At 40.4% G+C, this 15,330-nt stretch overlaps 1 protein-coding gene across 1 annotated transcript; it reads right to left on the bottom strand.

Moving 5' to 3' along the window:
• Nucleotides 1-626: 626 nt before the first annotated feature.
• RNF223 (ring finger protein 223) lies at nucleotides 627-10,709 on the bottom strand. Its single transcript, XM_072155886.1, has 2 exons — nucleotides 10,568-10,709; nucleotides 627-3,274 (listed from the first exon to the last, which is right to left on the bottom strand). Exon 2 carries the CDS (start codon nucleotides 3,264-3,266, stop codon nucleotides 2,613-2,615), a length of 654 nt encoding a protein of 217 aa, XP_072011987.1. The 5' UTR covers nucleotides 3,267-3,274; nucleotides 10,568-10,709; the 3' UTR covers nucleotides 627-2,612.
• Nucleotides 10,710-15,330: the final 4,621 nt, after the last annotated feature.

Raw genomic sequence — 15,330 nt, 5'->3', positions numbered from 1 at the left:
GTATAACCATTTTCATAAGTTTGTGTGAATGAGGCCTAAAGCTTTCTTTCCCCATGAGTTTGGGCTTCTTCATTGTCACATAAAACTCTGACTTGTAATAAAAACACTCCAAACAAAAATATAAAAATTACAAATTCATATTTTATTTAAGTGTTCATAGTAGTAAATACTGAAAAAAAACCACAATCGTGGCAGAATATATATAACGGAGGCGGATGGAAAATGTTGGCAGGTGGAAATCTTCATGTTGGAGAGCAAATTGTAAGAAACACAAAGACCTGAATATACCCTGTACACCCTTTTATTGAGCCATTACGTAAAACGGGTAGTAGAAAAAGAAATACATTAACATTATAGGGTATAAGTTTACCCTTCTGTATAGCAATCACTACAACCTACTCTATTGAGTCTGGTTCTAGACTCATAACTCTTAGTGAATGACCTGCATCCATACTGTGAGTAAAGGTAATTGATTAATAAGGCCTGAAAATGAGCCACCGCACTATCCTGGGGATGTTGTAGAAGAGCAAACACTTTGTGGACATCTTATATGGTGGGAATGAAAAAATAAGGTTAAAGTGCTAGTCCCACCAAAGACACGATGTATGTCTGATCGCTGGGGGAGGGGGGGTGGGAGATCATGGTCCAACTGTGTGAACAGGCCACTAGTTGTGTATGTAGACCTCGGACAGTGGTGGTCACGTACACAACTATTCCTCTGAAACATGAGAATTTTTTGAAACCTGTAGGGGAGATCTGATATACAAGTGGTGTTATTAGAAAAACCCCTGCAACTTGAATATCCTTGTTATCTTCTCACTGTGAACCCAATGTAGTCTAGATAACATCCTGGTGTGCAGCCTGCATAGAGAGGTGGCCCTTCACTAGAAGGTTAGTGATTAGATGGACTTCTTCATGGAAGTGTGATCCCTCTCCTCCTAGTTACAATACCAAAGGGTATTTTCCTTATTCGATCTTGTGATCATAAAATGTCCCAATGCTATATTTTGAGATTCTGGACATTCCTGAAGTAGGTATTTCATTTGTGCCACCATAGGACCATTCCATGGATATTGTCCTCCAGATGGCTTATGATGTGACAAATGTTGGACCACTTTTAACAGAGTTCAGAGTTTTTGAAGTATTAGTTTAGACCCTACATAAACCCTCACTATGCCTGGCTCCTGCTTTGCCCTCAAACATTTTACCCTCTTAGAAGTGTGACCTCTAGTTTAAAACCAGATATCCCTCACGTTGGTTCCTTAATGTGCCGGATAGCAGTAAATGCTTGTTTACAGGTCCATTATTTCTGATTCAGCGTCGCACTGGAACCTGGCATTTTAGAAGCATAAAAATCCAATTCCCCTCTTTAATGATTTCCTTCTACTCTGCCCATTAAATGGTTATTTGTAGCGAATAAAATCCAACATGTCCCCTCCTGCCCTGTATCGGCTTCAGACCAGGAATCTTTATTTCTAAAAATATCGTAAACCGGACTCCAGCATTGGCATGTGGGAAATTTTAGTTTCACGGGATAAGTCTGAGGATACTGATGGTAGGAAGTGGCAGAGGCTAAGTAGGATTACTGGACACTTCTAAAAAGTTATTGGCATGTAGAATAATTCTAGACCATTAATAGTACCATCCAAGAGATTTATTGTATCATTTACTATACGTAGCAAAATAAAGTAATATTCTTCTAAATAGTCCAATTTCTGAGTCTATTCTGGAGGTTATAAACCTATCCTGCATGTTAACTTCTGTTCATTCATAGTAGTTGTAGTGGTCTGGGTCTCCAATGTTCATTTTTCACTCTTACCTAATGTCTCTAAAGGTCTCTTCCCACATAAGAGAACAGTTGGCCAACCCAACTATTCTCATGGGACAGGCTGAATATTAGCATCAGCCCTTAAATGGTGACTTTGTAAGTTTTGAGCACCTTTGCCCACCATCCTGGCTAAAGTCCTCAACCTGGTCCTTCTTGGATGCATTTTGGACATGTAACGACTGTTAACGGTGTTATATAGAAATGCTTTGCTGTATATTGGTTGTGGAGCAATGGGTCACTTAGGGAAGGGTAAGGAAAACCAGGTTGTGTACTTGAGCCTTGATATTGTATAACAGCCATCAAATATTTTCCGGTTAGCAGCATTCAATGGTCAACATTTTTCATAACACAAAAAGTTGGGCTTGGATATTTGATCTGCATAATCAAATGCTATTGTGAAATAAATTGTACACGTATACAACAGATTTGAACAAAAACCTGCCATTTACTTTCTAAACACTGATAAACCATCCCTCACATGTTGGGTTGACCATAAACATGGCCTTGTGTCAGTGCATTGCCTTCAAGTAATACTGAATTTTCTGGCATTTTGAAAACACAACCCAACATTCTTCACACGTGTATATGAACACCCCATGGGCATCAGTAGAGTCTATGACCATGCTATGGCCACTTTGTATCTGCCCATTATGGAGGTAGGTCATGGTATCTTCTGTTTGTTCATGTCCTTATTCAACCAGATTATGAACAAAGTGCATTTGATGGTCTCCTCGCGGGGATTGATGTGCACATCCATATCAGTCTTTACATGAATGTAGTCCATCTAGTGTACATCTGAACCTTGTGTTACGAGCACAGAAGAGAAAGGTAGCTTGGTGGGTGTGGATTCGGAGGTACAACGTAGGTTTCCTGTCTTCAAGATGCACTGAACTGGCCATAGAAGGATGCAAAACAATATGACCACCATGAGGGCAATGAGCAAGAGTCTTTTCCAGTCATTGCATGCACAGCAAATTTGATACAGTTCTGAGCGTGGTGCTGGGGCCGGTGGTTCCTCTTTTTTGGTCAACCCAATTTCGACACAAACGCAAGGGCTTGCTTGGTTGGAATCGGACTGTGGTTCCTGTTTATAACAAAGCTTTGTCCCCTCAATCCAAACTGTTTCTTCGTGCTGTAAATGGGGAGGTAGAATAGACAGCATTTCTTTGCTTGTTTGGAGTCCCGGTACACCCTGTTGTGGTATTTGTGTGGGTTGCCTGCAGAAGGGGCACATGATCTTGTCATGTTGGCTTTCTGGTGGTAGTGAGGCAACTAATCTTGCTACACACTCCAGGCAGAAGGTGTGTGAACACTGTAGAACCTTTGGAGTCTTGAAGATGTTGTCATAGCTGGTGAAACAGATGGAGCACTCGGGTCTATTCTCCACGTTTTCCTCTGGCTCCATCTGTGTATGCCAGACTTCTGGAGCTGAACCCATTGTTGGACCTGTTTTAGATAAAGAGGACCATGTAAGAGATGGGCATCGACACAAATTTTTATGAATAGTCAATATACCTATTTTATTAAAAATACCCTTTAGTCACTTGAGTATATACATGGGTTGCGATCTGTATACCAAGGTGATATGGCACTGTGATCCTCATAAGATAATATAGTAAAAATGTAAGATTTAAAATAAAAACGGCAGAAATCAGAGAACAGCTCCACACCTGACTATGATGATGTGCCTGTTATTGCAGCTTAAAGGGCATTTATCACCAGGATAAAGGACTGTATGCGAGTTAGCCCGAGGGACTCCAGACTCCACAGGTGTTATAGGAGCCTGGAGCTCAATTGCATACAGTCTTTTGTCCTGATGGTAGATGTCCTTTAAACGCTCTTTTACAAGAATGGTGCAGTCCCCACTATAGCAAATTTCAGTTCAGGTGCAGTACACTGACAACCCAACCTACTCATGTAATAGTCAGCTGAGGCAGACCTACCAGATTTCTCTGTTGTTATATCCTCCCTGAGTCATTCAGCTGCTCCTCACTATGAATTCTTCCTGGTTGTTTGAGGTATAAGTAGGGGTAATTTTGGAAAATGTGTAACCTGTATTGTTATGACGACCTACCCCAAGCATCCCCCCCCCTGAAGTCCAAATATAGAAGCTGTAGAGTGCAGTGTCACGATTACGAGTGCCATTACATCCAGGTAATTTCCCAGCAGCTTATTTCCTTGAACTAGAAATCATTCCCCGATTTTGTAATCCCTTTTCTTTTGGTGAGTATAATGTTGTGGAATGTGTTGCTTTTTATGTTGTGACCTTATACATGAAAGAGAACTGTACTGTGGTGCACGCCGAGATGAATTTACGCCACTTTCTGTGCAATACTTATACACTGTAGTATTGTATATGTAATATATTTATTGATGCAGTTTACATTTGTGTTATTTCCTCTTACAACCTCAATAATTTTATGATGCGGTTTATATGAGCTGTAAAAATGAGACTGAGAGCCTCCTCTCTCCTCTCCAGTGTGTTCGGAGTAAGACGTTTTTAGGTTGTTTGTCACTTTTTACCTTTTGTTTTTATTGAGGCTTTTGCCTTGGGGTCAGAGAAGAATTTTCTAGGCCTGAAAATATTATGCAGATTTCTGGTCCCATATATAATGCTGCTTGGTACCGTCACAGGGGGTGCACTGTGTAATATTAACTGAAGTGTCCATTCTATATGGTATGTGTAGCTTCCGAATTAAAACCAGCTATTTTTTATTCCTCTTTAAACCTCTTTGAGAAGATCACCCTATTTTGCACAGAAATTTTTTTAAAGAGGTAATCTGCTCATAGGGACAGCTTCCATAGAGTACAATGGACACAAAAACAATCCAACACTGAAAAAAAAAAAAAGTATATATATCTAGGTGCTAATCATATTTGCCAATCAGTTCCTGGGATTCAGGAATACAGAAGGCGTAATGGCATCACATGTACGACTCAGTACATTGTACTGGTATGTAACATTGGCATAACTTGGGCATGAACGTGCCATGAGTCCTCAGCAGGAGAACATTGTTGACCTATTAATGTGAGGAGTTTCTTACATAAGCATTAATTGGATTCCATGGTGAAGGCACGTGGAGGATGAGTGTTCCCATGTCACCGCAGTCATGTGATCTCAGGCCACGGCCGGACATTTTTGTGTCTGTACTCAGCATCTCTCAACACAACTTCATCACAAGAAGCAGGGGGAGAAGGGCATGCTGCCGGTCCAGACAGTGACCTCATCATATGCTGACAATGGGGCATTCATATCCCCCAGGAGAAAGAACACACTGACTTGTGTCTCGCCTCCATAACAATTACAACTAGGCCCTAAGGGTCACACAAAGTGACACCCACACTCTCCCCTCTTGGTCTCTGGTGTCTCAAGATATGAGTAGGAAATGTTGAATTAGAGGTGTAGCTATTGGTAGTACACATGGACCTCAATCCTAAGGGGGTCTTTATCAGGACAGTATTATAGGCGAGGGGGACCTCAATCCTAAGGGGGTCTTTATCAGGAGAGTATTATAGGGGAGGGGGACCTCAATCCTAAGGGGGTCCTTATCAGAACAGTATTATAGGGGAGGGGAAAGGGTGTAGGTGGATATAAATATTGCAGTGAGGTTCAGGAACGTCAAGTATCTATCTCTCTAAGATTACTTATAATCAATAATGGATACTATAAAGGTCTAATCATTTGGGACCCCCATTGATCACCCATTAGTCAACCATGTACTCGAGCAGTCTTTATCTTTTCTGCTACATTAGTGATCCCCAGTTCTAGATCCAGAAATGTGTATCCCCTATTCTATGTGAACTTGAGTAACCCCCCATTAATCCACCTGTCTATCCATTCTTTGAATTTTGTAATGCCATAGTCTTGCCAGCAGGGGGCGTTTATGTCACAGGTGCTTGGTCCTACACTTTTGTGCAGGATTTTCGTGATGTAAGATTTTCCTTAGTAATACTTGCTTGGTTTTATGGTCCTAATAAGGAACAAAACATGACAATACTTTTCCACAGTCCCTGGGACCTGATGGTTGCTAACACGTCTAGTCAATCTCTAGATCTCGGTGTGGTAAGCATATTTAAGTGCAATCTAAAATCTAATTTTAAGGGCTCTTTCACATTGGGTTGTTTTTCATATCTGTGGTTCAGTGATTTCCACAGATGCCTCACAAAGCCATTGATTTTTAAGGGTGTTTTCACATTGGCTTGTATTTTCACTGATCTGTTGTCCGTGGAAAAAATTATGAAACGTGTCCAATTTTTTTCACTGATGCGTATCACGGAAGGTAATAGGAGTCTATGGGTTCTCAAAAAATACTGATCAGTTTTTTTTTACTGATGAGGCTGAAAATCCAGGTGTGATGTTTTCAAAGAAATGTTAAACCTTCAGTTTCTTTTGCAAACACAAAGACCAAACAGATGCATCATGGGGACAAAACAGAAGAAAAAAAACGGAGACACAACGGAGACAAAACGCAACGGATGTGCAACTCCCCTGAACATCAACGCCAATGTGAAAGAGCCCTAAGGCAGATTGTGGTACAGCACTTTCATTATTGACCCTTTAAGAGCAACAAATGACTTGTAAGATCTTCCCTGTAATGGGTAATGTCGAATTTTATGCGCTTCTCGTTATTAGTACATATCTTATGAGAGCTATAAAACATAGCTCATATATTCAAGCATGTAAACATTGATAATAGGTCATTAAGTTCAGTATATAAAGAGAAAAACTTAAAAAAGTTAACTTGGAGCTGCTAAAAGTGTGGTCCATTGTACACACCAAAGTGCAGTTAGGGGGCGCTGTGGAGTCATGTCCCCTTGGAGTTGGACGACTCTGCTCCGACCAGCACGTATTGGGTCCAGTGCGGGTCAGGCAGGTTCTATAATCGTGTATACAGTAGGTAAATTAGTTTGATGACTATAATTAGTAACCAGTAAATTGATTGTTTTGCGTTTTCTCGAGATTACATTCACAAACCTGCTGAATGCTGCTGTGTACTGGTAGATTTCCCGTCTAAACTAGTTCTGAAACGCTCATTGTACAGGCACAAACCACTGATGGTAACTGATACCGGGTGCATGTTTCTTGCTTCCATTAAATTAAAACTATGGCAAAAATGAAGACTGGTTTGTAGTGTTAACCCTCTGCTGACAGACAGGGACATAGCGCAAGTATGAAGAACTGCTATGTACAGACATTTCCTTCTAGATTTGGCAATGGGGGAAAATTGCATTGTTATAGCTACAAAAAAGGAAAATTTCTAGGAGCACTGACCCCTCCTAAGCCTGAAGCAAATCTATACTTCACAAGTTACAGAGAAAAGTAGATCCTAGGAGAATTATAGATGAAGGGTAATGGTATGCTATGGTGCAGAACCTCTTCTGACAAGGTACGCCTCACTTTTAGGGTGAAGAGCTGATACCCCTAGCTGGACTGGTAGAATGGTTGTTAGGCAATGTATCCTTAGCAATCTGTCCATGAAAAACCACCTTGCCAGAACCTTATGATGGTATTCTTGAGTATAAGATCAAGGTCCTGGCAGGGTGATTGTTCAGGGACAGAGATCACATGCCCCTCCATCTGCGGCCATTTTATGGACAGGAATGTCTGGCTGATGAGGTAAAGACAGGAGGCTTCACTTTACATATCAAGAAAGCAGAGCATACCTTCGAATAGATGTATTATGGTTAATTATATACTGTATTTTTCGGACTATAAGGCGCACCGGATTATAAGGCCCACCTTATTATAACGATGAATGACCAGCAGGTGGCAGACCTGTGCACAGTTCAAGACAGCTGTTGTCTGTAAGTACGGTTCATATATAAGGCGCACTGGACTATAAGGCGCACCTTTGATTTCTGAGAAAATCAAAGAATCTTTTGTGCGCCTTATAGTCCGAAAAATACTGTAATATCCAGCCCCTCACGCTTACATACACATTACAAAAAAATGAGGTAAAGTGGCCAACCCCTTTAAATCCAATCCAGAACAGTCCAGCGCTGTTTTTTTTTTCTTATCTATAGCACCAGTGGTTATAGACTACGTGACCAGCACAGTCTCTCTATAGTCCCAGCCCAGTCTGTGTCAACCAGTCAGTACCAGTCTTACTCCTTGAGTCGCACCTTCCAAGAATACAGATCACCCTTGAGGGATCTTTATGTGCTTGTATAGTAAAAGAGTGTGACTAGGAGTAAACTGCTCAACTATCTAGTTGGAGGGAGTCCAGCAATTAGAAGCCTTGGATGTTGCTAAGACTGTCTATGGGTGCTTGGGTGTTGAGATGGTGTTTGTTCATATAAAACTACCCAACTGTTTATGGTCGTTGATATTGGTTTAAGAGTAGTAGATAAAGTGCTATGTTTGGGTATTTGAACATTACCAATGCAGATGGAGAGAAACCCTGTCCCCACTAAACTACTTGTACTCTCGTGTAGGGAATGAAATGTCCTTTCTAGAATTCCCTCATTTATGTTAAATCTAACCTGTTAATCAGTAGAAAATCTTCCCCAAAGTCAGGCAAATATGACTCTTTTTCACCACATTTGCACATGAGATGAGTCAAGTTTAGTGGTTGGGTCTAGGGGTAGAAGCCCCTGTTCTATAGTACCTAAAACATGCTGATGGTGTCATCTTTAAAGATACAAATCACATTGTTCGGATCACATAAGACTTCACTTTGTGACTTACAGAACCAAAATACAGTCTGGTAAAAACATAGATGGAAATGTCAGCTGCAAATAAAGATTAAATTCCCGCCTATTTTTTAACTGTCTGTTTTCCAGTTCTGTAGCGCACAGAACCATATGATGGTTGGGATGGGATCTAAAAGATGAGATTTTTATCTTTATCAAGACACCTGCAGCATGTTTCTAAGTACTATGGAACCAAACATAGGGGCGCTCCCACTGCAACCACTAAACTTGACTCATCTCATGTGAAACTGGGATGAAAAGAATCATATCTGCCTGACTTTGGGGGAGATTTTGTGTAGGTAAATGTGTGAGATTTCACATAATTCTAGAACATGCTTTGTGCAGCGCTGCGTCATCTGTGTGCGCTATATAAATAAAGAATTATTATTAATATTATTATTAAATGACATTCCATACTCTGCCTGACCTATCATTTAGTGGGCTAAAACCTAGTGTCCGGTTCTCTTGAACTTGCATAAAGTACCATTCCTCTACAAATATTTTGATAATGCATCATAATAATCTAATGATCTCATTAGATCTCATCATATTTCTAGACATCCCCTTTAAGACTATGTATGTTTAACAAGTCATATTAAATCTACATTATATTCTAGACCTTTATAAAGCCCCAGTAACTAAATTGGGCCACTACAGTAAAGTAGCCAGTCTGATACGCGACTAAATGGTGAGTATTGGAACGCAACTTTAAAAAGCCATCCCTCTAATAATATCCAAGAGATTCCTGGAGAATCAAAGCCACACAGATTTTATTAGAATCCATCTATATTTATACACTGTACCACGCCTCAGATAAAACTTCACACACCCCAAAAATAAAACACACTTTAAATACACGGTGCAAAACAGGATCAGTAGAACAATGCCGCAGGGCGAGAGAGAGAGGCGGCTGCTGCAGAAAACAAAGCATTTCCTACAAATATCACCGAAAAAAAATCCACCTCCTGTGATGAGTAACATATTCAACACGGGAGGAATGACTAAGAGTTACATAGATCTGCATCTTATTCACTGTACTCCGTCATCTGTCAAAATCTGCACCAAGTGTCCCCATCATTGTTTGTCTATGAAGCAGACAATGACATCCTAGTAATCCATGTACTGTATGTAAGTAGTGGGGAATCATGTGAATTCCAGCAAGCAATACTCACACATCATAGAAGAGCAGGGGGAACTCAGGACTTGAACTATTATGGGATTGATATTTAAAGGAAATCTACCATCAGGATGAAGGATTGTAAACCAAGCACACTGACATACTGGTATGTGCTCCCTTATGCTCTTATGCTCTTCTTTTAGCTTCTTATGCCTTTGTTTTTATGAAAAAATGCTTTAAAATTATGCAAATGAACCCGAGGGGCTCCGGGTTCCGTAGATGTTAATTTAATTTATATAATTTTAAAGCCATTTATTTTTGAAAAAACAAATAAGAAGATAAAAGAAGAGCAGATCCTGCCAGAGGGGACACACACCAGTATGTTAGTGTGCCTGGTTTACAATCCTTCATCCTGGTGGTAAATTTCCTTTAAGCAATTCCTTGCCATATTCTTTAATGTATGTATTCTAGACTACTGATCTAGTTGCAGTCCACTGCCATATAAAAGGCTACAGCTAAATATTAGCTAAATATTAGAAATGTCTAAAAAACTAGTTTATGGAAGTAAAACTATTGTCTGTTTAAGCTCCATTGTATAAACTTCATTCTGCTTTTCCATTAAATGTGTGCACATAATGCCCCACTATAGGATTTTGTTAGTCTCAGTTGTGTCGAAAGAAAAATAAGATTCAAAACTCAATGATAAAAATAAAAAACCTTATCATGCAAGAAAAAAATATATATATATGTATATTTTTTGTATAACATATATAACATGTGCGTATAAATTTTTTAAAAATCTATATATTCACATATGTAGATGACTTGTACATCTCCAGAGGTTTCTAAATTAAAATTGAGTTCCACATTTTGATGTGAAGCTTTGCACCGACTAAACTCTACAACTTCTCTAAAACTTTCTGACTTACCAGAAGTTTTTGCCAGGTCTTAATGTAATTGAATTTTCCTGCTAGTAGACGTCTGCACGGCCAGGCTGGAGGCGCTGAGGTTCTGTGTTGTGGCTCCTCGCACTCCCTCCCAGTTACTCAGCAGTTTGCAGGTTGTGCTGCATTGGAAACTCCTCCGCTGTCAGGTGCTTATGTAGCTTCATGGAGTAAGGTGAGTCACGGAGGGTGTTTCTCTTATTACCTATTACACAGGTTGGAATCTCGGGCAGGATTTCTAAGAAGTTGGACTTGCTTATTGGACAAGAGCTTCTGTTTGTGTTCTTCTGTATGTTAATGAGCTTCCACACAGTTCGTAAGGAACAGCCTAGATACCTACAATAAAAGTGATGGCGATGGCTATCTTTGCACGCCAGAGGTGTACGTTTTTTGGTGTGGGGTTGTCACTGTAACAGGGGCAGGGGCTCTGATAATCCGTATCCAAAGAGTAGGAAATGAACTAAATGCGATGACCACTGGATCTTTGCTTTATGTAATTGCGCAGGGTGGTGGTCTTGATTAGGGTCACCCTACTCAAGACCACCACCTTGTAGGGCTACAATAGAATGGGCTGATATGTGGCCCCATAATAATTTAAGGGTCTCGCTTTAATGTCCTGGAGTGAAAAGTTTGGTAAGTGAAAGCTTTACATGTTGCGGGACAACTATGCAGTACAACCTCATTGAAATGATCACCCACCGTTGTGGTGAAAGAAAATGTATTTAGAGTTTTCTTTTTCAAACAAAAAGCAACTAAAACAAAATTACAGAAAAAGAAGAAATCTGACCTCGATGGGGGATGGCGTTACGATAGAGTTGCCTTTTTAGAAAGTATTTATTGTTCATGGTTCTCTGTCAGAGGAGAAGCTTAAAGCTTCTGAGGGCTTATGACTCCTTAACCAGCACGTGCCCTTAATAATACTGGTGAAGCCGGGCCCACAAATGCCCCTGCTATATTTGTACCCGTATAGTTATTCTCTCCATCGTTCTGGTCTGGTGATTCAATAAGATAATCTTAATTTCAACAGGTCCTCTGAAGTAGGCGAGAAAATGGGCAGGTTGAGGACAGCTGTGGTGGGCCACATACCAACGACATGATCAGATCACTGTGGATCATTGCATTACTACAATACTCCATAGCACTCAAATTCTCATACAGGTCCTCTGAAGTAGGCGAAAAATGGGCAGGTAGGCTGAGGACAGCTGTGGTGGGCCTCATACCAAGGACATAATCAGATCACTGTGGATCATAACATTACTACAATACTACATAGCACTCAAATTCTCATACAGGTCCTCTGAAGTAGGCGAGAAAATGGGCAGGTTGAGGACAGCTGTGGTGGGCCGCATACCAACGACTTGATCAGATCACTGTGGATCATTGCATTACTACAATATTACTTAGCACTCAAATTCTCATACAGATCCTTGGCACACGATAGTAGAGGTCCTTGATCTGGCATTTTTAGAATTGATCTTTATTTTCAGATCATCTGTTTAAGGATCCCACTGCTGTGCAAAGGACATCCTAAGAGGCTTTCATGGACCTCAACTTTATCATTCCTGAATGGTGTCCATTGACATTGATGCATTTCATTTATTGGCCGAACGGTTATATAGGAGTGCCACCAAATATGCACAATAGAAACACAGTTTGAACACATTATTTATGGTTAATGGTCCTAGTGATATAACGAGGGGTCAACTTTTTGTTGTTTGCGGACACTTTTACATTAAGTGGTAAGTGAGGAACACTTTATACAAACATGAGGGTTTTTTGGAAAATAGCCCTGAGCTGTTTATGTCACGTCTCTACTGTAGAATAGATCGGTTTTCTCTGATAATTCACTCCTTCCCCATTCTACTGGTTTTAACTGGTTCTATTTATAGAAAAAAAACCTTTTCCCATGTCCTTTATTTTTGGTCTTTTTCCTGTTGGTATGTCAGTATTGGAGTGATGCGATCATGAGGTAATCTTGAAGAGCAAAATTAGTCACTAGTTTAAACATTTACATTCAATCAAAACCTGCCTGACCGGAATATTAAAAAGCACCCTTATTGATAGGTCAAAATAAAATCAATAGCCAATTTAACAGTTTTGCATCTAAAGTTCTTCCTTGTCTGTATTTCTGGAAATTCTGACCCCAAGTGCAACAGACCAGGTGGTTGAACATGTGCTGCAGTTTCATTCATTCTCTAAGGGACTTAAAAGAGATTTAAAGGAATCTTAACGGGGTTGGCAAGGAGAGAAAAAACACGTACTTACCCCTTTTCGGTTCACCGGTCCTGTATTAGTCCAGTACTTCTGGTTTCCGGCCACAGAGGTTCCTGGGGATTATGGCTTCAGCCAACAAGTGACCATCTCGGACTAGAACAAAGGAAGTAATCTTCATTTGGAAAACTAAAGTGACCTACTGTGGTCTAAGCAGGCCACTTTTTGGCTGAATTGGGTCCATTTTGGTCTTGTTCTCATACTCAGCTCTACAGGATCTGCACTGTCACATTGAATGACCAGCTGATTCTGCTGCACTGGCAGGGTATAGGCCATCTTGATCTTAAGTGTTATTTGAACCCATTATTTCAGGTGCCCGTCACAAGTAGGATTACCCAGTGGAAAACTATTTCTGGGCATTAAATAAAATCATAGAGAAGGGGTGTGTAGAGTTCCCCATAAGGAGTTTCTCAAAATCATGCCTCATAAGGAACAGTGCACATCTTTTTTAGGGCATTGTCTCTTTTTCAAAAAGTGGCACAGTTGCCAAATCCCCAATGAAACATCTATGGGATGGTTTGCCAACTATTCCGGGACTATGGGAGTCTTTTTGTCAGGGCTTTGCCAGGTGAGAGTAGTACATGGCTACTGAACACCTTTTTAGTCACCTAATTTCCTGTAAAAACCAAAAAAATAGGACATACAGAATTAAACATGATGAATGACTTCCAGGCGGAAGCAAAATGCATGAAGGTTGTAAATCTTCCAGATCCATCCAGGTGGATGAAGGAGCTCCACATAATGGGTCATTGTGGAGGAAGACATAAGAATTTTAATGTACTCTGACAAGTGGCTTATGAATCATTGTATTAGCGTGGCCGTTTCCTGTTGGGCAATCAATAATTGGGCATTTACTATATACCACTAGTGTGTCCTGCGTATGGTGGTTAATGATTTGTCTGGTCATAAGAATTGAATACGAAAATGAGATCCAGTATTTGGAAACACTTCAGGATTGTGACAATGACGTTGCGCTCTCCATCTTATGATTCATACTACTGGGGACATTTATGACCCTGACTTTCCGTCTTAATGTTATTCAATAGGTGGATAACTCAGGCGATACTCCTGATTTCCTCCCTTGCTTTATTGACTGATGTTTAATCTTTGACACTTGTTAGGACTTTGCTGGGGGTCATCAGTGATACAAACCTTGTGTAATATTAAGTGATTGATATGAGGGGTCTGAGCTATACAATACTCTTCTCATACAGGACATGTAATTTAGTTTGGTCATTGGTCAGAGATGTGCCACCTGTTCCTATCATTAGCACTGAATAAACAACTTCCAGGTCGCTGATTCATTTATAACCATTGCACTTACACTGCGTATTAAAGGTCCACTCCCACACTCCTGCAATAGCTTAGATACCAATTCTGCTCTCTCTCTCTACGTAACTTTGCTTTATCTCTGTCGAGACTACCAGGCAAGTCGGTATTCATGTATAATCTCAGTAATCTGTTCTATAGGTTTGTCTATAGGGAGCTCCAGATGTTGTGGTTGCCCCTCTTGAAATTTTGGCCACTTCTTACATTACCATTACCATTATAATATAGGCGGTTTAGGTGGTGCCAAGCTTTCTAGGAGGCTTTTGCCCACCAAACCATTGACCAAATTTTATACTAAAAAAGTACCTTAATCTATGATATCCTCATACATGTTCTCCTGCTCTCAATACATTTGTACCCAAGACCTTTGAAGGTCCTGAAACCACAGAATGAAAGCAGGCAGAAGGACACATGAAGCAGATTCTAGTACCATATGTAGGAAGTGATTCCAGACTTGTAGGGGGTATAATATTCATACAGCCCAGGGCTCATGGCAGTTCTAATCTGCCCCTGACCTTACCTCACAGTTGTGGATCATCTGCCAGTCCTGTGTCTGGGCTTTCAGTGATGATATGTTGATGTTGAGGGAGGCCAGAATGTAGATACCAGCAAGCACCTGGTAAATTGGGGCCAGTGAGTGTCTTTTACAAAATTTTTTTGTTGTACTAAATTTCTTTTTTTTTTAAACTATTTTAATGTTTTCTTCAAAGATTTCAACCCATTTGAAACCTCTAGGGCCCTATTACCAATCAAGCAATGGATGTTGATGGCTTTGCTTTACCCCACTGGTTTATAGTTCCTCTGAGTAGTTGCCATTAGGGTTCATGGCACTTATAGAATTTAGAAGTAAATAGAGAAGACTTAAGCCCCTTCCACACTGGCGTTTTTCACGCGCGAGTTCTGCGCGTGCATTTGACGCGCAGAACTTGCATTGCACTTTGTCCCATTGTATTCAATGGGTCTTTCTTCATTAGCGTTGGTTTTCACGCGCGTGCTTGTATTTAAACATCTGCAATTTGTTCTTCACACACATATATATTGTTCTTCACATGCTATTTTGGGCGCACTGTTCCGCGCGTATCTCCCGACAAGTAAGCAGATGTGCCGAACATCTGTAATCTATTCTGCACTGTGTTCTGCACTGTGTT

Source organism: Engystomops pustulosus, chromosome 6, assembly GCF_040894005.1.
Source record: "Engystomops pustulosus chromosome 6, aEngPut4.maternal, whole genome shotgun sequence".
Classification (NCBI taxonomy): domain Eukaryota; kingdom Metazoa; phylum Chordata; class Amphibia; order Anura; family Leptodactylidae; genus Engystomops; species Engystomops pustulosus.
The sequence above is the reverse complement of the archived record's forward strand: the minus strand, read 5'-3'. Positions and strand labels throughout refer to the sequence as shown.